This window comes from Eriocheir sinensis, chromosome 13 (genome assembly GCF_024679095.1).
Source record: "Eriocheir sinensis breed Jianghai 21 chromosome 13, ASM2467909v1, whole genome shotgun sequence".
Classification (NCBI taxonomy): domain Eukaryota; kingdom Metazoa; phylum Arthropoda; class Malacostraca; order Decapoda; family Varunidae; genus Eriocheir; species Eriocheir sinensis.
This window is the reverse complement of record NC_066521.1, coordinates 7,469,939-7,495,945: the sequence shown is the minus strand read 5'-3', so window position 1 is coordinate 7,495,945 and position 26,007 is coordinate 7,469,939. Positions and strand designations below refer to the sequence as shown.

Genomic DNA, 26,007 nt, shown 5'->3' with positions numbered 1-26,007 from the left:
AGAAAAGATGGAAAAGAGGAAGGAGTGGCAAGATAGAGGAAGGGGGAAGAAGGGAAGAGTGGGAGGGAGAAAAAGAGAATGGGAGGAGGAAAGAGTGGGAAGGAGGGAAAGAGTATGGAAGAGAGGGAGGGAAAGATAAAGAGGGGTGAGGGAGGGAAGACCAGGGGGGGAAGGAGAACGGGAGGAGGGGAGAGGGGGAGGGAGGGAAAGTAGGAGGGAGGGGAGACCTGAGTGAGGGGAGGGAAGGAGAGGGGGGAGAGAAGGGACTGAGAGGAAGGGAGGCAGGGAGGTTGGGAGCACGTTGTTATTTGGCACTTTATACTGAGCGAATCAGAATAGGGTCACTCAGTCTGCTTTGGGCTGTTGGAGGGAGAGCATCGCTGGTGCTTTGTCCTACCGGAAGTTTGCGAATCCATCTGTTTTAAAAGGTGGTGTAATATAGTTGTGAAATATCTAACTATAAAAAAAAGACTAAGAGGAAAATAACTTATTTGTCAATATTGAAAGGAAAAAAGATTCGGATTTAAGTATTTTGACGTAGTAGTAGTAAGTTGTGGATTGGATGAAGTTTAAATACTAAGGTTACTTTGGTTTCGTCTTGTAGCTGAAAACAAACTAATAGACTATCAACTTGAGTGACCTCGCCAATAATCTCTGCGGATAAAAATGAAATGAAGCTGCACGAGGAGTGAGAGGAAAAGAAAAGGAATCCGTAAACTGATTTTAATGGAGCTAGACATTTTTCAGGGAACAAAACAACAACTCTTTGAAAGCGGCGTACAAAAGAGATGAGTCATTAATCAAACCAGAGAGAGAGAGAGAGAGAGAGAGAGAGAGAGAGAGAGAGAGAGAGAGAGAGAGGGGCGTGAGGTGAACCATTGCTCGGGGGTAGAAGAGAGCAAGGGGGGATGGAGCGGGGAAGAGCGTGCTACCTCCTCTGCCCCTGCCTGTTCCTCCTGGTGGCTCGAGGCTCCGGACCTGCTGCCTCGGAACGCCTCGCCTCGAACACCACTGAGGAGGGTGAGTACGATATTTTGTACCTATTTTATCTGCTCTGTAATAAGAAATAATAACTGTGAATTTGGTGATAATGTAGAGCTGCTGAACCTCTTCCTTGTTTCGTGGTTATGTTTATTTTACTTTACTCTTACGTTAGCCTTACTTTAGTCTTATTTTTGTCTTTACTTTAGTCCTTCCCATACTTCGATAATTTTACCGCCGCGTTATGCGCACCGTGGCTTGTAGTGGGATCAAATACTTTACTGGGCAGTGTTTACGGGTGAGCGAGTGCCTTGTTGCGTTCACTGCCTCTAAGCTGGGCAACGAACTGAAGCGCCTCTAGCGGTGGGGTGAAGTTACTCTACTGAGGGTGAGGAAGAAAGGAAGAGAAGAGGAGGAGGAGTACCGAGAAAGAGAAGAGTAAGGGAGGAGGAGGAGGAGGTGAAGGAGAAGGAGGAGGAGGATTTGCTAGAGAGAAAGATCTAGTAGAATGCGTAGAGTCTGGCCCATATTAAAAAAAAAATCAAGGCCTACACACTCACATTTGATAGGGCTTTTGTAAAAGTTGTGGGTCTTTCCATGGGTAGCGTTATGAGTCAACTGATATCTATACAAGGCTTCAGCACCAAGAATGTGAAAAACACTCATGAAAACCTGACTAATCTCCTTTGTGCCCTTTAGAAATATTTGTTGTGAGAGCCGAAAGCGTCTGAGAGTGCGGATATCAGTCTCATCAACTCTTGACAAAAAAAATACATACTTGTCACTTGTAATGTTGCGTAGACAAAAGAATATTCGATTGTCTCCCTCGAATAGGTTAAATATGTTAAGAACGCGTCTTTTTCTTAGCATTGCCTTTGTCAGACTCGCGGTAATGGGTAAATTTGTGTTGCGAACATCTCATCGCCGGGTTATCTGTTCGGTAGTGATGGGCTGTTTTCTGAAGGTGGGCACTCGTTTTTTTTTTTTTTATACGTCTACGCCTATAGCGCCGGTAGGCTTGCTTGAGGGGCCTGGATGATGTTCGGCCCCAGCCCGTCATGGCGCAGGCAAGTGTTTATAGTGGCGCCATCTTCTCTAGCGGCAACACGTTACTTAGTTACCTAATAAGGGTGGCCGTCTATCTGCAGGTAGGAACTAATTTAAAAGCGATAAGGTAAAGGTGAATTTGGAAACATATGCTAAGCCGTGCGTGGCCGCGGTGCTCATCTCAGTCACATTGTCCCTTGAGCCTGAGGCAGAGGAGAACCCGCTAGCCCGGGACACAGGACCGCTGTGACATGCGGGTTACAACAGGCAAGAGGCCACTCTTAAGTAGATTACGTCAAGCAATCCGACTTGGTTAGCTTGAAAACAGATTAGCGTGGGGTTAGGATTATGTTAAGCCATTTGCGCCTTCACATTATGGAGGGTAATGTATTCCGTTCCTAAACTAATATTGTGGGGAGGCGCATATCATATTCTCGAAAGTGCTGAATAATTCTTCACATCTATATTTTTGTTGGTAATGTTGCGAGATTTTGCCGAGCGAGATACTGATAAAAAAGAGATGGAGGGTTTTGATTAATCTTTTATTTATGGAGATCGTAGAAGTGCAGTTGTGGGCAGTGAACAAAAAGAGGAAAAGAAGGAAAAAAAAGAAAGGAATACGCGGAAAAGATTAGTAAGGAACAAGAGGAACATATTTCAAGCATGAAATGTGAAGCCATCCAAGTCTATCGCATTTTTTAAATCATCCGAAATGGTTGTGAGAACATGAATGCAAATGAGTGTTATGAAATATCAAAAACCCCAAATTGTTGATAGGCACGCGATAATTAGGCTTAGTTCTCAATGGAATGCAGAAGTGTTAAAAATAACTACACAGTGCACAGTTTCGGTAAAAAAAACTTTGTGTTTAACTGAATAAAAGTGTTTCAAAGAACTGGACACAAAGAAACAATGGCTAGCTTAATATTTACTCTTGCATCCATTGGACGGAAACTTAACTTATACCTGCTGTCTAAAATGAACCAGAGACGCTAACAAGACGATTTGACAGTCGCAAGGGATTTGAATACGAAGGACGGTGGATTGGGGCTTATTCAATACAGCACAATAAACTGATGCACACAGAATTTCTCCATTACGAACAGAATACGAAGCCGATGAAACAAACAACGCTAATAGTTAACGTATATGCAACTGCCTCGCTCGCCTCCCATGTAAAGTAACGCGCACAACCTATGAAAAGATAGACTGTCAGGATGTTGCTGGTTGATGATGGAGGACTTTCAGTGCTGCTTTATAGAGGGCAGCGCTGCAGTTTTTGATCCCTCTACCTCGAGTTCAGGCGCTTTCTCGATCGGTAAGGTTGGGCGCATACGCTATTGCTACGCGTGGCCGCGGTGCTTACCTCCATCGCATTGGTCCTGGAACCTGTGATGGGAAGAGCCCGGGACACAGGGCCAGTATGACATCCGGATTACCACATTTTATCTCCTCCAGGTTTCCCCAGGTACCCATTTATCGACCAGCCTGAAAGGGAGGATGAACAGCTGGGTGAGCTGCACGCCGACTGCCTGGGCTGGGATTCAGTCCCGGGCCTGCGGATTCGTAGCTAGGCTCGCTAACCACCAGAACACGGAAGGTGTATAGACCACTGGGTCAATTCTAGATCTATCAGGACCTCCGACTGACTGACCAAAGTTAAGGAATAGTAATCTAATCCCACAAGCTGTCACCAACATAACCCCATTAAATATATACTTATTGAAACTAGAATGTTTTGTTGTTGTTTCGGAAGTGAAGGGATTCATGATTTCTGGAAGGATGATACAGAACAATTTGGTACTGTGTTCATGTATCGTTAAGTATTGACTAAAATCTTGTTATGTGTTTTCTTATTTGTTGCGTTCTGATACAGGTCCTCCCCATGGTTGGTATTGGCTTAGTTAGTATTAGTTTAGGTTAAATAGATTCAGCCGAGGTCAGATTAGGGAGGGTCAGGTTAGATTAGCGTGGCTAAGTCGGGTAATGTAAAGTTTTGAAAAAAAGGTTTCGTTGAATGTTGACTTTTCCTGTGATGCTCCTCGTCAGGGTCCATGGTGGTGGTGAGTGCCTCGCGCGGCGCCACGGCCAGACTCCCCTGTGCCATCACCTCCAGCAGCCCCCCCGCGGAGCCCCCCCTGCTGGTGCTCTGGTACAGGGGCTCCTCCGTCACCCCGGCCTACAGGTATGGTGGCTGAACCTCTCTATTTTCACCCACATCCCCATCATCCTTTCATTTTCTTCCTCCTTTATTCCTCTTGGTGTTGTGCCAGCATCTCCATTCTTTTCTTAACCTTTGCTTTCCTATTCCCCATCAACTTCGCCTCTTCATTATCTTCCTCCTTTCATCCTTAATCCTCTACGTATTGTACCAGCATCTTCTTTGTTTTCTTACTTTTTTCTCTTATTAATTCCGCACCAACGTCTCTTCTTTATTTTCTTCCTTCATCTTTAATTCGCTAGGTATTATGCCAACATCTACATTCTTTATTCTTAACCTTTTTCTTTTAATTCCTCATCATCATCTTTCCTTCATTTCCTTCCTCCCTTCATCCTTAACTATCTAGGTATAGTCCCATAGTCTCCTTCACTTTCTTATTAACCTTTATCTCATTCTCATTCACCTACGCCCTTTCATTTTCTTTCTCCCTTCATCCTTAATTCTCCAGGTATCGTCCCAGCAGCTCCTGCATTCTCCTTTTAGAGTTTATCTCTTCTTTTTCCATCATCCTCATCACTTCATTCTCTTTGTCCCTTCATCGTAAGCTCTCGTGGTAATGTGTCGACATCTCCTTTATTATAATTTTTTCTCCCCCAATCCACTCATCTCTATCTTTCAGCTTACTCTTCATTCACATTTTTCATAATTTTCCCTCCATTTCCCTTCTATTTCAACTCTCCTTCCATTTCCCTCTATCTCTTAACTCTCCTTCCATTCTCATATTCTCATATTCTATCCCCCTCTATCTCTTAAACGTCCCTCTATTTCCTACAATCTCTTAACTCTAAACGCATGCAGGTGTCGCGTTTCTGGCTGCCCTTCTATTTCTGGCGGTCCGTTTTTTTTACATACAAAAAGGCGGATCCCTATGAATACGGATTCGTGTACGCAGCTGGTCGCGAGTACATGGCTGTCCTCCCAGTGTTTTCCGTCACGGGAGGGCATATTGTTTTATTCTTTCATAGGAAAAACATTCATGAATCCAGTACAGCGCTCTGTTTTGTAATAAGTGAAGTGAAGGGCCAGTAAACAGCCTTCATGCAGTGATTCATGAGTAAATTTTCGGGAATGTCATCTTGATATATTAAAAAAAAAAAACTGTCTTGATGTGCATATGCAGGCCCGTAATTTTGGCAGATCTTTTGCGGAGGGCTAGAGGACATTATAGTTTTATGAGGGGGGGGAAGAGGGGGGGGGGGGCGAAGTGAGTAAAAAAAAAAAAACTTCCTCCATTCCTGTCTATCTCATATAACTCTTCCTCCATTTCCCTCTATCTCTTAACTCTCTCTCCATTCCCCTTCTTCTTCCTTCACACCCGTCTCAGCAAATCCCTCATTCCCCAGGCTCCCACTTCTGTCTCTACCCTTCTCCTCACCTTTCCAGCCTTTCACGCCTCCCTCGTCACCCACATTCTCTTATCACCTCTACCATCATCTTTATGCCTGTTGTTACACTCCTTCCTCTCACCTTGAGCCCTTTCATCTCCCTTCTCCCATTCTCCAGCCCTCATATTAACCCTTTACATCACCCCAGCTCTTCCCACTTCCCATCTGTCCATCTCATTTACTTTACCACCTTTCCCATCACCGTCAGTTCTTGATTCTCCCCTTTCTCTTAGTCTTCATCCCCTCCATCACTCAATTCCATAACTTTTTCCCCTTCCTCGTCCCCTTACCGGTTACTCCTCCTCCCTTCTGTCGTCATATCCATTTCTTTTTCCCCTCTCTTCTCACTCCCCTTTCTTTTCTTTCCCCCTCTCCCCCTTTCCCACCTTTCCTCTCCATCAATCCTCCCTCTCTCTCCCTCCCTCTTTCCGCTCTCTCCCCCCTCCCCACGTCATTGTTTTCTCATTACGATGCATGAAAACAATAAAACAATTCACAGGCCGGCTCGGAAAAATCATAACCTCTTGCTCATTTTCGGTTTGCCCGTTCCTTATTTTCTTTCTCCTTTTTCCTCGTTCGCTTCCTCTTATTATATTTTCTTTTTTTCCCTCTCCTCTTCCTCATCTTAACCCCTTTTTTATTGTGTGTTTTGTTCTCTGCTTATTCTTCCGCTCTTCGCCCTCTTTTCTTATTTTAAACTGCTCTTTTTTCATTGTTTTCTTGGTTCTTTCTTTTCTTCTTGATTTGGCTTTTCCTTTTCCTTGTTTATCACATCTTTCTCTTCTTCTTCTTCTTTTTCTTCTTCTTCTCCTTCTTCTTCTTCTTCTTCTTCTTCTTCTTCTTCTTCTTCTTCTTCTTCTTCTTCTTCTTCTTCTTCTTCTTCTTCTTCTTCTTCTTCTTCTTCTTCTTCTTCTTCTTGTTCATCTTGTTCTTGTTCTTGTTCATCTTCGTCTTCTTCTTCTTTTCCTCTTCTTCTTCTTCTTCTATTCCCTTCACCTCCTCCGCTTTCTCCTTTTCAATTTTTTTTTTATCCTCTTCTTTGCACTTCATTTGCTTCTTACTTTTCATTTTAATCCTCTATCTTTTTTTCTTCCTAGTGCTTCCATTAACTTTTCTTTTTACCGTCGCCTAAACTTTTTTCTCCTCCTCCTCCTCCTGTTCCTTTTCCTCCTCCTCCTCTTCTCTTTATTCTTATCTTCCTCTTTCTCATTTTTTGCCAACTTCCCCTCATCTAATTATTATATTTTTTTATTCTTCCTCCCCTACATTACATTCTCTTGTGTTCCAGTTCTCTTTCATCTAATTGTCCCACTCTCCTACTCTTCCTCCTTTTCCTGTTCCTCCTCATTCTCCTTTTCCTTCTCCTTCTCCTCCTCCTCTTCCTTCTCCATCTCCTCCTCCAGCAATCCTCTCGTAATCCACCTCTTCCAAACCTTTACTCCTGTTTACATTTCCACGCACACAACACACACGCTTCGCTGTATTGCCAATCGGGGAATATTCAGGAACGGATTTCTGACTCGCATTATTTTAACATCGCAAAAAACGCCAACCGACCAACCAAACGACAGCAGCGGCGGCAGAAACAGAAACAATACAACACAAGGCAGCATAACAAAACAAGGGCTGAATGGGCGCTATGCGAACATTTGCATCCGTGTATTAGCGGCAATGTGTGTGTATGACGGGGGGAGGAGGGGGAATAGGGAGGCAAACGTTTTCTTAGCTTAAAAAAAACGATTCTGTTATGTCTTACTGATCGATGAGACAGTGACGATTTGGGTGATGAGAGAGAGAGAGAGAGAGAGAGAGAGAGAGAGAGAGAGAGAGAGAGAGAGAGAGAGAGAGAGAGAGAGAGAGAGAGAGAGAGAGAGAGAGAGAGAGAGAGAGAGAGAGAGAGAGAGAGAGAGAGAGAGAGAGAGAGAGAGAGAGAGATGGGGGTGTTGCGGGTACAGGCATAGAGGGACGCAGGGAGACAAAGACAAGGCGACAGACATGGAAAACTAAACAAGACAGATAGGCAGTCAGACAACAGATATGCGGATTAAGACAGACAGGCAGACTAAAACAGACGGAATGACAGACAGACAAAAAAAAACTAATCCAGACAGCCACCCAGCCAGAAAGACAGACAAAGTCATCCAGATAATGACAGACACAGACACAAAAGGTTGTTGACTGCAATTTCTTGGACGGAGAGAAAAGAGACTTAATTATTCTGACATCCTAAAGATTCCTCCTTTGCTCAAGAGAGAGAGAGAGAGAGAGAGAGAGAGAGAGAGAGAGAGAGAGAGAGAGAGAGAGAGAGAGAGAGAGAGAGAGAGAGAGAGAGAGAGAGAGAGAGAGAGAGAGAGAGAGAGAGAGAGAGAGAGAGAGAGAGAGAGAGAGTAATTAAGAGCTTGAATTGAGTGTAAATGAACTAACTGCCCATTTCATTCAGGTATTTCTTTTCAGTTTTAAATTAAACTGATCGCGTTCCCGTACTCTTCCTCCTCCTCGTCCTCCACTTCCTCCTCCTCTTCTTCTTCTTCTTCCTCTTTTCCTTTTTCTTCTTCGTTTCTTTTTCCTCCTCCTTTTTTTCTTCTTTTTTTTTCTTTTTTATTTTTCTTCTTCCTTTTTCTTCTTCTTTTTCTTTTCATTCTACCTTTTGTCCTCCATCCCTTAATCACGGGAAATGACTGCGTTCTCCAGACCGTGGCTGTGGTGCTGTTTATTTTTTTCTTTTTCATGCGCACGGGGTCTATATTTGCACGATTTATTGGAGTGTAGTGAAATTCTTTCAGCATATATAAGAATTGCGTCACAGAAAATTTTGAAATTATGATGATATGTATAGAAAGAATGATGCTCAAAGGAAGAATTAATAATATTCTATGTGAAATATTTTTCTTTTCTGGAGTTTTTGTTAAAATTCCATGGGAGTTGTCCATCAATATCACCTTTCATAATAACAGCGCGACACTCTCCACCAAGAGATATGCATACAATCAATCCTTTATGCGTGCCCTAACGAACTCTCCAAAAGCTTGGCGCCTCACAAAAAATGAGAGAAACCAAAGAATGGCACAAGTAGGAATGGAAATAAAAGTGTCAAGCATAACATGGAGATACAGGAAGCGAACATTAGTGACTATACAAAATTTAAAGATATTCCGATGATTTAAAAAAAAAAATGGGCTGGGGGAAAGTCATATTATGTGTAGAAATTATAACGGATAACGACCAAAGTTAAGGAGTGGCTGGCAACCCAAAATGTGTAGAAGCCAAGGCATGCAGAGGAAGGTGCAAGGTGTGAGTAAACAAAGCATTTGTCGGAGCCACGTGGAGTACATGCACTTGTAGCATCAGAGAACGGTGAAGGACGTTGGGAAAGGCCTTTGTCCGGTGTAGCTTGAAAAACGGTAGCCCGTGATAAATTGTTGCCTCCCATCTGCGCATGCATGGGCCGGCTCGGCAAATCTGCTCCCAGACTCGGCAGAGCACGGAGGCGTCGCGTCTCCCATCATGCAGTGCCTGATCTTGATCTTGATCTTGATATTACAGGCGGCTTGGGATTTCTTCCACGTCAGGCCTTTGTAACGGCAACACCTGTAATAAAAAAATAGCACACAGAAACAAACAGTATCCATCATACATTATACTCCCTACTCCTAACATACCACATTCATTCTCTCTAGGAACTCTTTCACTGCCAACATGGTCGTCTCCCCACACAGCCCCAGCAGCAGCAACATCCTTTCTCTCCCTGTCCTTTCAGCCACTTCTTTCATCTCACACAGCCCATGGAGGTATTAAGGGTGGAGAGGCCCACAGCGCCGAGTGCGCTGTACTGGTGAGTGAAGCCAGTTTTCGTGGTCTCAGCTGTCAAATCGGCCGCCATATTGTTCAAGCCGTAAGGTACGAATACGAGGGTGTAGCGCGCCTAACATGGAGGGCGCTTGCCCTTAGAGTACCGCATCCATGGAGTGACTGCTGCTTGTGCTACACTGGACAAAATTACTCTCATTCTTATACCTGACACAGTCTGTGAATCAGCTTCGTAATTTATTACTGTAAATATACTGTAACAGGTAAGAAAATACTGTACATGATATCCAAGAAGCGCGGTAATGTATTCATGATCACCAAGAAATGCGGTGAGAACAATTCATCACCAAGATGTGCGGTCTCCTTTGCAAATACAAGTTAGAAATTTGTAAGCGGCAAGCATGTACATCAATATGGCCACTCCTCTCCGGCTTGAACAATATGGCCGACTGACAGTTAGTGGCTTCAAACCGCGAGACTCAATGCCCCCCCCCCTGACACAGCCCATTTCAGGTAGGATTATTCTCATCATCATTCTACCTCGCTCACTCTTCTCACATTCCAGCGTCATGTACTCAAGTTTCATACTCTCCCCTGACACCTCTTGAACACTTTGCTGCGGGATTCTGAGAGAGAGAGAGAGAGAGAGAGAGAGAGAGAGAAAAAAACACCAACGGGCGGGGCCACGCACGCGCAGATGGGAGGCAACATGTTATCACGGGCAACTATTTTTCACGCTACACCGGCTGTGAACTAGTAATGATTGAAGATGTCAACGGCAACGACGCCGACGACGACGATGATGATTATAATGATGATGATGGTGATGATACGTCATAATTACTAAACGTCAAGAAATTATATTCAAAACCGCTCCCGTCGCAGTAAATTTCAGCGGAGTTACAATGGAATAAAACAACATTAAATCATTATTTATTTCTGAATATTGATAAACTGTCAAGGGTTTATAATAAGTTGGCGCATTATACAAAATATTAATTTAAATTCTTCAGATTATTGAATAAATTAATCAATGTGTGCAAATTAAATGTTAACATATTTTTCTTCCTTTTCCAGCTACGATTCCCGCCCATCAGCACATCACAGCAGGATGGGCGGGCGTGGGAATGGGCGGCATGAGCAGAGAGGGCGGCAGTGGGCGGACGAGGAGGCGTGGGGCGGTGGTGGGGAGGGCGTGTTGCGGGCATGGCTCAACACCTCCGCCACCCCCGCCCACTTGGTGATCTGGGGCGTGCGTGGGCGGGACGAGGGCGTATACAGGTGCGTGGTGCACTTCAGGGCCGCGCCGTCCTGGGCACAGCGGGTCACTCTCAGGGTGAAAGGTGAGGATGGTGGTGGCGGTGGTGGTGGTGATGATGTTTGTTGTCTGACTCATCTGTGAAGTCCGTTTGGGAGGGGCCAGCGCGGATTGTTGCCGCCCCCCCAGCTGTGCCAAACCTACCATTGAAGTGAGATAGAGTCTCTATTAGCCATTTCTTCTAAAGACACTTCTTCACAATTTAAATAAATTCTTTCTCCGTTTGTGGAGCACACGAGAGCGAGTCGGAGTAGTTGCGATCGCGGGTGGAGGCGAAGGCGGAGGTGTCATTTTGTCCTTGACCACTGTCCACTGACACCTTCGGAGAGCACCGTTGTCACGTGTTGTGGAATTTATACAATTCATTGCTATTATCCTAAAATGCAACATATTCATAGAGCTATATAGCCATAATTAATATATACAGAATATTTAATACACAATTTCAAATAATAAGTAGCTGACGTTCGAGAGAGAGAGAGAGAGAGAGAGAGAGAGAGAGAGAGAGAGAGAGAGAGAGAGAGAGAGAGAGAGCGGTGTATTGGGGAGATGCGGCAGCTCTGGGGAGAGGCGTCGACCCCACCCAAACGGATTTCATATTTGTGTCAGACTATAGTAGTGGTTGTAGATGCTGTTGTTGTTGTTGTTGTTGCTGTTGTTGGTGTTGTTGTTGTTGTTGTTGTTGTTGTTGTTGTGTTGGAGCTGGTGGTGGTATTCTATATTTTTGTGGCGGTCGTGGTGGTGGTTGAAGTATTTGGGATGGTATTTTTTTCTCTAGTGGTTTCGGTTGTTGCTGTTGTTGTTTTCGAGGTAGTTGTTGTGGTGTTTATTATTATTATTATTATTATTATTATTATTATTATTATTATTATTATTATTATTATTATTATTATTATTATTATTATTATTATTACCTCCGCCAACGAAGTTGGGAGGAGGTTATATTTTCGGTCCGGTCAGTATGTTTATTTATTTATTTATTTGTTTGTTTGTTCGTGAGCAGTCACCTGTGCACAATTTTGCGGATATCTCAACCAATTTTTCAGGGAAGATTCGTGTCCATCCAGAATAGAACCCATTACCTTTTTGATGTCAAAGGTCAATGGTCAAGGTCGCACAAAACGTCAGATTGGCCATAACTTCGGTTCTCTTCATCGTAGAGACTTCAGACTTGGTTCATATTTTAGCTCATGGAAAGACGCACCTTGCATGGCCTTGACCTTGACCTTTGACCTTGACCTCGAAAAGTTCGCCCAAAGGTCAAAGTTTAAACAGAAATAGAATGTCATCAAATTTCGAAACAAATGCTTCCATATGATGCACCTTGCATGTCCTTGACCTTGACCTTTGACCTTGACCTCGAAAAGTTCGCCCAAGGTCAAAGTTTCCAAAAAAATTTATTTAATCAAATTTCGAAATAAATGCTTCCATATGATGCATAGGATCACAGTTGATGCCCATACCAATTTTCAGGACGATCTTTGGCGGAGGTGTGAACTCTCTGAGTGCTATGCGACTCGTTATGATTATTATTATTATTATTATTATCATTAGTAGTAGTAGTTGTAGTAGTAGTAGTAGTAGTAGTTATGATGATAGAGTCAGTAGTAGTTGTAGTTATAGCAGTGGTTGTAGTTGTATTAGTACTCGTGGGTGTGCTAGTAGCACTAACATTATTAGTAATATTATAGTTACATGTATTTTCTCATACTTGTTGTTTTGACTCTCTTGGACAAAAGCATCCATTCATTTATTACTTTACTCATCATATATTTCTTCATACATACTTCATCTTCACCTCCCCTTCACTAAATGCTCTCTCTTCACATGAGAAAAGAAAATGGTGCATCTCATTACTTCGTTAAAAAAAACAAAAAAACTAAGAGATAAAAATGCCTAATAACCTTTTTCTTCACCATAAACAAATTAAATACAACACGACAAAGAAAATGATAAAAAAATCTATTCATATATCAAGAAACTGAACTATTTTTCACCTTCCGTCCTTCCTTCACCCTCCGCCCTTCCTTTATTCTCCGCCTATCCTGCAGATCCTCCGGGCTTCCCACGGCTGCAAGATGAGTCTGGCCGCCGCCTTGAGGGTCCCATCGGCCCCTACGAGGAGGGAGAAGCCGTGAGGATCGAGTGTTTTGTCGTCGGGGGTGAGTGTGTGCCTGGAGGCGAGGCGGGAAGGTGAGGGGAGAGAAAGGGCGAAGGGAAGGGGAAGGGGAAGGATGGAAAGGCAGTAGGGGAAAGTAATGGAAGAGGGAAGGGTTTGCTTGGAAGAATAAGGGGAGAAAAAGATGAGAGGAAGAAAAAGGAGGAAGGGAAAGGGTAGAAAGATTGTAGGGGAGAATAAAGAAAGAATGAAGGGTTAGTTTGGAGAATAGGGAAAGAGGAAGGGGATGAGAGCAAGAGGAGGGAGGAAGGGTGAGGGTAAAAAGACTGAAATGGAGAATAAAAAAAAAGGAAGAAGGGTTAGTTTGGAGAATAAGGGAAGAGGAAGGAGAAACGAAGAGAGGGTGGATAAGAGGGTGGTAAAGTAGGTAGAAAGGAGGAGATAAAGGGAAGACTGAGGGAGGAGAAGGAAAGGGCAGACGAATACGGAAAAGAAAGGGGAAAAGATAAGGAAAGCAGAGTAGTAGATAACTTAAAACTTTAGAAAACGAACGAAAGAGGAAAAGTACGAATAAACAAACATACAAAAAACTAGAATAGCTCAAAGGCAAGAAAAGGAGAGGAGAAGGAAAAGAGAAGGATAGAGGAAAAAGGGATAGAAGGGAAGGAATGAGTTAGAGAGGAAAGGGTGAGGAAAGGATAAAAGAGAAACAAAGGAAAGGAAGGAAAGAGAGAGAAGGGAAAGGATGGAAGAGAAGGTGAAACTCTGCGTGACACTGTTCTAATATTTAATTACGAAGGATAGAGAGAAAATGAGAAAAAGGGATGCAAAAATTAACAAAAGAGGAAAGAATGATAAGGATAAGAAATAACCAAAGGGAGGGAAAGGAAGAGATGGTAAAGGATAGAAACGAAGGTGATATTGTGCTTAATACTGTTCTAATAATTATCTCCTTGCAGAGCCCCCGCCGAGACTGGAGTGGGGCGGGGCGGCGCGACGGGACGGGGCGACGGAGGAGGTGCTGTTGGGGAAGAGGATGGCAAGAAAAACACTCACACTTGTGGCCTCCCGAGCCCTCTACCGCGCCTCCTTCACCTGCTCCTCCTATGCACCCTCCTCCTCCTCCTCTTCCTCTTCTTCCCTCAACATTTCTTCTTCCTTCTTTCCCTTCTCTTCATCCTTCTATAAAACCTCATCTCCTTCCTCCTCATCTTCTCTCTATTCTTCCTCCATATCTCCGTCTTCCTTTACTTACAAAAACATCTCTTCCTCTTCCTCCTCTAATAATATCTTTTACAATATATCCTCTTGGTCTTTGTCTCCCTACCATGCTTCCTCCTCCTCCTCTTCCTCTTCTTCCTCTTCCTCCTCCACAAAGCTTCGTCCGCTGTTCACCGCCACCGCCATCCTCATGCTGAACCGTAAGTGCTAATAATAATTATGGTAATAATAATATATTATAATGATGATAATTATAATAATAATAATAATAATAATAATAATAATAATAATAATAATAATAATAATAATAATAATAATAATAAAAATATTAATAATAATAACGATAAAGAAAATAATTGCAAAAAAGTTAAAAAAAAGTCAAATAACGTCTAAAAACAACTTGGGTATACAAAAAGAAAGCAAGTCAAAGTACAAACGTAATTCGAAAAATCGTTCTTTGATTCTTCAATAAATTGAGTTCTCTTTCTCCACCTCCTCCTCCTCCTCCTCCCCCTCCTCTTCCTCTCCGCCTCCTCCGTCTCTCCCCGCGCAGTGCCGCCCCTGGAGGTGAGGCTGGAGGCGCCGCGCGGGGGCTGGGTGGCGGCGGGGCAGGCGGCCAGGTTCCGGTGTGTGGTGGTGGGCTGCGCGCCGCCGCCGGTCATCCAGTGGAGGCTCCGCGGTCGACGCCTTAACACACACACCGCGCTGGTAGGTCATGACAGGCACAGGAATAATCTCGTAATACTTACACATACGTACATAAGACTAAGAATGAACAGGTACATAGACATATATACACATACGTACATAATCATAGGAATAGATAGGGACATAGGTCATGTATAACACGCAGAGGAATAATGTCAATCCTTACATAGACCTACATAAGTATAAGTACTACTAGAAAGGGAGATATACATTAAGATACACATAGGCACATAACCATACGAATAGACAGTGACACAGACAGGTATGAACATGTATAGAGACAGACAGATAAAGAGATGAACATGGATACATAGTTTATCATTTACACTAAATAGCTTATTGACTGCAAAGTATTTGGTGCATTGCACAACTCAACTACAATAAAATAGCTACACAATGTTAGTCCTACACATACAGACATAAGCACATGCAGATGAATGGACATAATATATATATATATATATATATATATATATATATATATATATATATATATATATATATATATATATATATATATATATATATATATATATATATATATATATATATATATATATATATATATATATATATATATATATATATATATATATATATATATATATATATATATATATATATATATATATATATATATATATATATATATATATATATATATATATATATATATATATATATATATATATATATATATATATATATATATATATATATATATATATATATATATATATATATATATATATATATATATATATATATATTTGCTGGTGACCACTGAGGATATAAAGGAAACACGAGGATCCCGAGCGCTTTCTTGTATAACATCGTCAGGGGAAAGATACAAAATTGGAGAGTACAAGTGCTTATATACAAACAAGAAAAAACATTGGCCTGGTTCCTATATAGCAACTCCTATGGTTTTCTTTTTTATTTAATGGAACAATATCTATTAGTATATTTCTAGTAGAACATTACTTTAATATATTTAATTGTATTCGATTTGTACTTGTATGTTTTGTATGTACGTATTTCCTTGTTTTGTATGTATGTTTTGTAGAATCGGCATTGATAAAAGAAAAGAATGTTCTAACATCAACCAAAGGAACATCATATACATATTAGAGTGATTTATGATTAATAAGATCAGTGAAATGTTCCGAATGTGGAAAAAATGGTCGCTCAGTTACTTACACACACACACACACACACACACACACACACACATAAACACACACACACACACACACACACACACACACACACACACACACACACACACACACACACACACACACACACACACTCACACACAGACGTACAAACAGACACACCTGGGATCACCATCTGACCTCACTTGTCCCTAAACCTTTTCTACGCCCACATATATGAATTGTCAGATGACGAACGGGTAGCCCAGGCTTTATGTTTAAACAATTTAATATTCTACCTTGTGACATCGTCAAGATAATTTTATAAGTATGTTGAAGTAATATTCTACTATTCTCTAGTCTCCTGTGAAATAAATTGTACTAGAAATATACTAATAGATATTGTTCCATTACGTGCACAACGACATCACTTGCTCTCCTGCCCACGATCTTGACTCCAGAATTTTCCACCATCTGGCTAAGACTTCATTGTCATTCTATTATTAAATACATCTGTGTTGTTTATCTCTCACCTAACTCTACTAACTATGTAAAATTCTTTGACTACTTGAACTCTAACTACTTGAAATCTCCATCTTGGGAGATTTCAATGTTCACCAACAGCTTAGGCTTTCATCCTCTTTCACTGACCGGTCTGGTGAACAAGCCTACAACTTTGCTCTCCTCAACGACCTAACCCAGTTAATTCAGCACCCTACACGTATTCCCGACCGTCTTGGAGACGGCCCAACATACTAGACCTCTTCCTTACCTCTAACCCTTCTGCTTACTTTGTTAAACTGTTCTCTCCGTTGGGCTCCTCCGATTACAACATTATTTCTATATCTTGTCCTATCGTTCCAGTACATCCTCTGGACCCACCGAAGAGGCGATGCTTCTGGCATTTTGCTTCAGCTCGTTGGAACGACCTGAGGATGTACTTTTCCGATTTTCCGTGGAATGATTACTGCATCCAAGAGAGAGACCCCTCTGAGTGTGCCCAGCGCATTACAGAGGTGATTGTCTCATGCTAAAAAGCCTTGGTTTAATCACGCTTGTTCTCGTGCTGTCAAAGATAGAGAGGCAGCTCACAAAAGGTACCAGAGCCTTCGAACTCCCGCTAACCATGATCTTTACATTTCCGCCCGGAATCGTGCCAAATCTATTCTTCGACTTACCAAAACCTCTTTTATTCATAGCAAATGTCAAAACCTTGCTTTTTCTCATTCTTCTCGGGACTTCTGGCACCTAGCCAAAAATGTCTCCTCCAATTTCACTTCTTCATCTTTCCCTCCTCACCTTAACCCTGACGACAGCACCGCCGTCTCATCTATCTTTAAGGCTGAACTCTTCGCTCAAACTTTCTGTAACAACTCCACTCTGGACGATTCTTGGCATATTCCTCCTACTCATCCCCCCTCTGACTCCTTTATGCCTGTTATTAAGATTCTTCGGAATAATGTTTTCTATCCCCTCTCTGGCCTCAACTCTCAGAAGGCTTATGGACCTGATGGAGTGCATCCTATTGTCCTTAAAAACTGTGCCTCCGTGCTGACACCCTGCTTGGTCAAACTCTTTCGCCTCTGCCTGTCAACATCTACCTTTCCTTCTTGCTGGAAGTATGCTTTCATACAGCCTGTGCCTAAGAAGGGTAACCGCTCCAACCCCTCAAACTACCGCCCTATAGCTTTACTTTCCTGTCTATCTAAAGCTTTTGAATCATTCTTTAACCGGAAGATTCAAGAGCACTTTTCCACTTCTGACTTTCTATCTGATCGTCAGTATAGGTTCCGCAAGGGGCATTCTACTGGCGATCATCTTGCTTTCTTAACTGATTCTTGGTCATCCTCTCTTAGCCGTTTCGGTGAAACTTTCTCAGTTGACATATCGAAAGCTTTCGATAGCGTCTGGCACATGTCTTTGCTTTCTAAACTGCCCTCTTTTGGATTCAGTCCCTCTCTCTGTTCCTTTATCTCCAGTTTCCTTTCCGGCCGTTCTATCTCTGCGGTGGTAGACGGTCACTGTTCTTCCCCTAAACCTATCAACATTAGTGTTCTACAAGGTTCTGTCCTATCACCCATTTTCTTCCTGTTATTCATCAGTGATCTTCTTTCCATAATAAACTTCCCTATCCACTCATACGCTGACGACTCCACTCTGCATTATTCAACTTCTTTCAATAGAAGACCCTCTCAACAGGAATTACATGACTCCAGACTGGAGGCTGCAGAACGCTTTCCCTCAGACCTTGCTATCATTTCCGAGTGAGGTAAAAGGAGCCTTATGTCCTTCAATGCCTCAAAAACTCAATTTCTCCACCTATCAACTCGACACAATCTTCCAAACACCTATCCCCTATTCTTCGACAACACTCAGCTGTCACCTTCTTCAACACTAAATATCCTCGGTCTATCCTTAACTCAAAATCTTAACTGGAAACTTCACATCTCCTCTCTCACTAAATCAGCTTCCTCGAGGTTGGGCGTTCTGGATCGTCTCCGCCAGTTCTTCTCCCCCACACAGTTGCTATCCATATACAGGGGCCTTGTCCGCCCTCGTATGGAGTATGCATTTCACGTGTGAGGGGGCTCCACTCACACAGCTCTTCTGGACAGAGTGGAGACTAAGGCTCTTCGTCTCATCAGTTCTCCTCCTCTTACTGACAATCTTCCATCTCTTAAATTCCGCCGCCATGCTGCCTCTCTTTCTATCTTCTATCGATATTTTCACGCTGACTGCTCTTCTGAAATTGCTAACTGCATGCCTCCCCCCCTCCCGCGGCCTCGCCACACACGACTTTCTACTCAAGCTCATCCCTATACTGTCCAAACCCCTTATGCAAGAGTTAACCAGCATCTTCACTCTTTCATCCCTCACGCTGGTAAACTCTGGAACAATCTTCCTTCATCTGTATTTCCTCCTGCCTACGACTTGATGTCTTTCAAGAGGATGGTATCAGGACACCTCTCCTCCCGAAATTGACCTCTCCTTCGGTCACTCCTCTGTACTCTTTTTAGGAACAGTAAGTAGCGGTTTATTTTTTTTCATTTTTGTTTTCCCTTTTATATGTCCTTGAACTGTCCCCTTTGCTGTAAAAAGAAATTAAAAAAAATAAAATTAGGAAATAATAGGATTAGGCGGAGTTGCCATATTGGAACCAGGCCAATGTTTTTCTTTTTTGTACATAAGCACTTATACTCTCCACTTCTGTATCTTTCCCCTGAAGATGTAATACACGAAAGCGCTCGGAGTCCTCGTGTTTCCTTTATTTACTCAGTGGTCACCAGCAAATATTTACATAACACGCGCTGCCAAATGATTGTGTTGCATATATATATATATATATATATATATATATATATATATATATATATATATATATATATATATATATATATATATATATATATATATATATATATATATATATATATATATATATATACCACAAAGGAGACAGCTCAAGGGCACAAAAAAAGGAAACAATAATAAAAAAGCCAGCTACTCGCTGCTCCTGTAAAGAATCAAAAGAGGTGGCCGAAAGAGGGGTCAATTTCGGGAGGCGAGGTGTCCTGATACCCTACTCTTCAAAGAGTTCAAGTCGTAGGCAGGAGGAAATACAGATGAAGGAAGATTGTTCCAGAGTTTACCAGCGTAAGGGATGAAAGAGTGAAGATGCTGGTTAACTCATGCGTAAGGGATTTGGATAGTATAGGGATGAGTATGAGTAGAAACTCGCGTGCAGTGGGGCCGCGGGAGGGGGGGAGGCATGCAGTTAGCAAGTTCAGAAGAGCAGTCAGCGTGAAAATAACGATAGAAGATAGAAAGAGAGGCAACATGGCGGCGGAAATTAAGAGGTAGAAGACTATCAGTAAGAGGAGGAGAGCTGATGAGACGAAGAGCCTTACGGCCGTACCATTAGGCAGCCTCTAAACCTTCCTCCTCCTCTTCCCTTAAACGGTGTCCCCTTTCTGCCGGATACTATAAGGTGCTCTCGGTCCCTTCCTCCGCTAGAGCTTCTTCCGAGTTGGGTTGGTAGCCTCTGTAAACATCTCTTTTTTTTTTTTTTTTTTTTTTACAGCAAAGGAGACAGCTCAAGGGCACAAAAAAGTAAACATTAATAAAAAAAAAAGCCCGCTACTCGCTGCTCCTAAAAGAATCCAAAGAGGTGGCCGAAAGATAAGTCAGTTTCGGGAGAGGTGTCCTGATACCCTCCTCTTGAAAGAGTTCAAGTCGTAGGCAGGAGGAAATACAGATGAAGGAAGATTGTTCCAGAGTTTACCAGCGTGAGGGATGAAAGAGTGAAGATGCTGGTTAACTCTTGCATAAGGGGTTTGGACAGTATAGGGATGAGCATGAGTAGAAAGTCGAGTGCAGCGGGGCCGCGGGAGGGAGGCATGCAGTTAGCAAGTTCAGAAGAGCAGTCAGCGTGGAAATATCGATAGAAGATAGAAAGAGAGGCAACATTGCGGCGGAATTTAAGGTAGAAGACTATCAGTATGAGGAGGAGAGCTGATGAGACGAAGAGCCTTTGCCTCCACTCTGTCCAGAAGAGCTGTGTGAGGGAGCCCCCACACATGAGATGCATACTCCATACGAGGGCGGACAAGGCCCCTGTATATGGACAGCAACTGTGCAGGGGAGAAGAACTGGCGGAGACGGTACAGAACGCCCAGCCTCGAGGAAGCTGATTTAGTAAGAGATGAGATATGAAGTTTCCAGTTGAGATTTTGAGTTAAGGATAGACCGAGGATGTTTAGTGTTGAGGAAGGTGATAGCTGGGTGTTGTCAAAGAATAGGGGATAGTTGTTTGGAAGATTGTGTCGAGTGGATAGGTGGAGAAACTGTGTTTTTGAGGCGTTGAAGGACACCAGGTTCTTCTTGCCCCAATCGGAAATAATAGTAAGGTCTGAGGCTAAGCGTTCTGCAGCCTCCAGCCTTGAGTCGTTAAGTTCCTGAAGGGTGGGTCTTCTATTAAAAGAAGTTGAATAATGCAGAGTGGAATCATCGGCGTAGGAATGGATAGGACAGTTCGTTTTGGAAAGAAGATCATCAATGAACAACAGAAAAAGAGTGGGAGATAGGACAGAACCCTGTGGGACACCACTGTTAATATGTTGTAACCCGTAATCCGGGTCACACAGGGGAGACGACACACTGTTTGTACTAGTGACACTTGACTTAAAATTCTGGTACTTTAGGAGTATTTAAAGGAGTTCGTAAATGGGGTGATGAAACGGTGTCGCCTTTCTTATATGTATTTTATTCTACTTTAATACTACTTAATATTACAGAGGGTAAAAATATTGTTTAAACCAGCGACTGGCTTACTAGACTCAATGAGTCTTCAGGTTTTCTTTCACTATTGGTTACTGACGTTAACACTGGTATAATATTGAGTAAAAACTCACACAATAAAGTATCATAGAAATATAATCCTAAGTAAAACTAAGATAATAGAACACAATAGATATGTTAGATACGCTTTCCTCTATGGTAATTCTTCACTCCATACTCACAGTAGCAACGATGAATGTTCTACCCATGTTGTCTAGGGAAGGACAACTGAGTGTCCAGCAACGAACAGAGTGCTGGTTAATCTGAGGTCAAGCCTGGAGAAAATGCTTCTTATATAGGCAGACATCGCGAGGGTAATACGTCAGGCGTGTGAGTCATACATCAAACTCACACCGAGCTCATACAATAATCTACCTAACCGACATGCTTGATTCACGCGGTGACGCAGCTTTGTTTTCATAACATTTTGTTCCGCGGCTGATCGTGTTTTTGGCCGCGGTGATTGTGTTTGGCTTAGAGATATTAGAGGGTGCGTTAATGGGCAATTACAATTGTGTATAGGTTGGTAAATGAACAGTGGGGACAATCATGTGTTGGAGTCCGTGTTGTGTTTTAGCGGTCGATACCGCTGTTGTCATCGGAAAATATTGCCGGTGAAGATGATGATGACACGAGTGGTGTCGCAGCCCTCGGGCACCACATACCCCCGTTAAAACCACGCCACGTCCTCGTGGCACGAAGCATCCGCCCGGCGGACGACCATGGAGCCAAGACGGGATGGCGGGATCGTGGGGAGGAGGCCTGCGAGACGGGACCTGAAGAGACAGAAGAAGGCCACCCCACCGGCGACGAAGACGACGCCGAGGAGGAGCAGCCACCCCACCAAGGGAGGAAGGGTCGAAGGCGGGGACCGGAGACGGATTCCTGGAGCGCGTGAAGTGCTGGAGGGAGGTCCAGCAGGGGGCCAGAGACGACCCGGGGACGGCGGCGGAGGAAGGGGCCAAGGGAGTCTTGGCCAGGAGCGATGAGACCACGTCACGTCCGATGTGGAAGGGGCGCGATGAACCGTCAGCAGGGCGTCACCGTCCATAGTAGCAGAGGCAGGGAGGCTGAAGGCGTCGGAGTGGGCACTACAGCCCATACCGAGGCTGAGGAGACCCGTCCGTTGATGGTCTGCCTGTATTTGGAGACCGGGCTGTCCGGGCAGACCATGGTGACCATCTGGGGAGTATCGGTAGCGAAGACCCAGCCCGCAGGAGACGGATGAAGACCGGGGAAGACTCTGAGGAGAGACTTAGAACACAGCGAGAGGGCGTCTGGGCGATCGAGAAGAGAGCGATCTCGCAGCGCTGGACAGAAGTCAGTGAACAGGGGCGACAGGGGACATACATAGAGCAGGTGGTGTTTAGTACAGCGGTCCAAGGAGTCCAAGAGCATATAGTGAGTGCGGTCTTCAGAAACCGCAAGGTAAGTGGAAAGCGTGTCGGTGTGCAGAAAATATGGCGTGCCATCAAGATGAAAAGGCAACGCGTCCATTTTAAACACATCGAACACGTCAGAGGATCCCTTTCATGGGGATTTGTAAGTAGAAGTGAAGGGTTCCTGAGGAAAGCGTACCTTTAGAAATAACCTAGAGACATCTCTATACAATGCTAAATATTCATGTGCTGCAGGGAAAAGTAAGCCTGGGTAATGGAGTGACGCATTGCTGAGCACACGAAATAGTACATCATTTGGAAGGAGAGGGAAACCTGCGTTTGGGACAGCTGCTGAAGGCCAAGCTTGAGATTCAGAGTATCATGATTTAGGTCACTAAGTGCCAACTGAATGAGAAGGATAGTCTCCAAAATACGCATTTCCTTCAATTTGCAAGGTTTTTAGTGAGAACTGACGGATAATAGCTGAGGCCAAAGCCGAGGCGGACTCTAGACAGGAGATGGCAGAATGATATGACGGAGGTCCCGAACTGTGGCGTTGAGGACTTCCTGATGGAGGTTAAGTTGACGTCTCTCTTCTGTGGACAGAGTGTAGAGCTGGGAGAGCTTCCGTGTATCACATCTATTTGGGCCTGAGTGGCCGTACCGAAAAGGAGGTTTGCTACCGAGCCAAGGAAATCCACGGCTCTCGCTTCTGGCGAGTCCGAAACAGGCTTCCATCTCTACCACTCATAGCCGACAGAAAGCTGTTAAGATCTTTGAATAACTTCTCAAACTCAATGTGAAAAGAGTCTAGAGTGCGCCTGAGCAGACCAACAGTGGGGAACGATTGATTCATATGTTCAATCGACCATGAAACTTCCGCTGTTAGATTTGCCACGTTGATGAGAGGACGTTGGATGTCGTCCGTCTTGATGACGACAGGGACAACATAGTACCGTCCTGTCAACAGCATCTTAAAGACTGGGGAGAAGACGAGGCCGGGACGAATGGGTTGCTCCAGGAGGGATCAAGGGAAGACAAGGAGAGGGCAACACCCAGGATCTGTAATTATAGGGGCATCAGTTCGTTGGTCGTTGGCGATACTCAAGAGGGCGGTCCATCACATTGGGGAGAGAAGGGGGTACCGTATTGGATCGTAATGAGCGACTGACACAGGGCTCTGAAGGAGCTGAGGGAACCAATGAGGGGACCTCTGAAGCATCTGAGGAGACAGGAGCCGGTGAGGAGAGCTCGGAAGGAGCTGGAAAGGACAATGGCAGCGGCTCCTCGGGGGAATAAGTCATGGGGAGTGGGTCCACTTCTACTACTTGATCAGGGAGAGGGTATGCACGCCTGACATTAGGAGAGTCATGGAAGCCAAGAGAGTCCTCGTGAACGACCTGAACATTATTTGTGTGAACTGTCTTGATCTTACCACCTCTAACATGACGCAGTCGTAAGACTACAGGGCTTATTTTTCTAGCACCCTAAAGGTCCATTGAACAAGGGCTGGAGCTTCTTTGGTTCGCCCTTTGTACATACATGCCTTAAGTAGACCCGATCTCCTACTACCACCTGTTTGGGTTTGGATTTCCTAAACATTCTTTCTGACTCCTGCCATCCTATATCTATATTGGTCTGACATAGTTTATAGGTCCGCTGCGCGACACTAGAAGTAAATGCTTTATAGCTGTCAACATCATAACAAGGTTGGAGTTTATTCTCAAGCACTTCAAAAGGAACATTTGGGTCCCGAGAGAAAAGCAAGAAAATGGTGAATCTTTCAGAACACGATGGTAGGCAGTGTTGTAGGCGTGTGTTGCAACCGGAAGCATTTGGTCCCAGATACCGCGATTGTCCTCGCACAAAGTTCTCAAGATATTTATTAAGGTGCCATTAGGCCTTTCTATCACACCGTTTGCAGACGGGTGATAAGGAGTTGTCCTTAGATGATCAATCTGTAACAACTGAGTCAACTCTCGTAAGAGAGTGTTGACGAACTCCTTTCCTTGATCCGTGACTAGAATCGGCGGGATGCTGTGTACACAGACTACGTTCTTGTAGAACGCAGCTGCCACTTCCTTGGCTGCCTTCGTACGAAGGGGTTGCTACCAAGAAGCGTGACAGGACGTCTATCACTGTCAGTACATATCTATAGCCTTCGTCTGAAACAGACAAAGGTCCGACAATATCCATATGGACTCTGTCAAACGGTTGGCCAACCTCTGGATACCTCATAAGTGGAGCTGGCGGGGATCCCTCTTCTTAAACCGACAACAGACAGGACAAGATCTGACATATTGCTCCACGTCCGCCTTCATTCCCGGCCAGTACGCAAACTTGCGACAGCGTGCCAACGTAACCTTAGTGCCTCCATGCCCTGCAGGTAGCATGGAATGCGCAAAAGCTAACGCGTTAGGACTGTAGCTTGTTGGAACGATAAACAGTCTTTTCTTATTTTTGTATTCATCGCAAACATCTCGGTAGAGAATGCCGTTCTCTACACACACTTCACTAAGAGGCAGTTTTGAAGTGCCTCTTAGCTGCATTTAACGTTTCATTGCTCCTCTCTGCAACCTTTCTCTCATCTCTCTCATGTACGTTACCACCGGTGGTTTGTTCAAAAGCATGCTTCAATTCTCTCAGTTCAGGATCGCGATCCTGGTGCTCCATGAGTCCAGCAAGACTCCAATGGAGAAACTTATCCTGTTTGTCATGTCCCTCCGGAGAGGCGACAGACGTGTCCTGTCCACCCGGAAGGGTGACAGACATCAGTCGAGCATCAATTCGCCTTCTATCACGTCACTCTCCTGATTCCTAATCCTTGACAAAAATCTGCTACCATGTTGCTGGAGCCTGGGAGATAATCAATACTAAGTCAAATTCTCCTAGAAGTGTCTGCCAGCGTGCAATCCTGCTGCTAGGTACTGTGCTTTTTAACAGCCAAGTCAGTGGTCTATGGTCCGACAGGATGTATCCTATAACCCAAGATAAGGGGTCGGTTAGTACTGAGGCCATAGATGACTGCTAAAGCTTCTCTCTCTACCGCTGAGTAGTTACGTTCTGCTCCATTCAGGGTTCTACTAAAATATGCTATGGGACGTAAACTACCATTTTCATCCTTTTGTTGCAACACACCACCTATTGCCTTATCTGACGCATCTGTGGTGAGATTGAAGGGCTTCGGAAATCCGGAAAGGCTAAAACAATGTCAGTCGTTAGACTGTTCTTTAGTGTGCTAAATGCATGCAATGCCTCTTCATTCCACTCAGATGTGTCTTATCATTCTTGGTTACTTTCCTCCTTTGAGTAAATTATTAAGTGGGG

At 43.8% G+C, this 26,007-nt stretch overlaps 1 protein-coding gene across 8 annotated transcripts in view; it reads left to right on the top strand.

Moving 5' to 3' along the window:
• Positions 1–359: 359 nt before the first annotated feature.
• LOC126997935 (hemicentin-2-like) overlaps positions 360–26,007 on the top strand; it is a 56,766-nt gene continuing 31,118 nt past the window's right edge. For 6 of the 8 annotated variants that reach the window (XR_007752513.1, XR_007752515.1, XR_007752514.1 and 3 more), the window contains exons 1-6: positions 366–1,020; positions 4,078–4,213; positions 10,519–10,784; positions 12,811–12,921; positions 13,838–14,299; positions 14,653–14,807. Coding sequence is in view for 4 of the 8 variants with exons in the window: in XM_050859184.1 (XP_050715141.1) it covers positions 909–1,020; positions 4,078–4,213; positions 10,519–10,784; positions 12,811–12,921; positions 13,838–14,299; positions 14,653–14,807 (1,242 nt within the window). In the remaining 4 variants the exon portion in view is untranslated. Of the gene's footprint in view, positions 1,021–4,077; positions 4,214–10,518; positions 10,785–12,810; positions 12,922–13,837; positions 14,300–14,652; positions 14,808–26,007 lie in introns of all 8 variants that reach the window. The other 2 variants (XM_050859185.1, XM_050859187.1) reach the window with 2 other exon arrangements.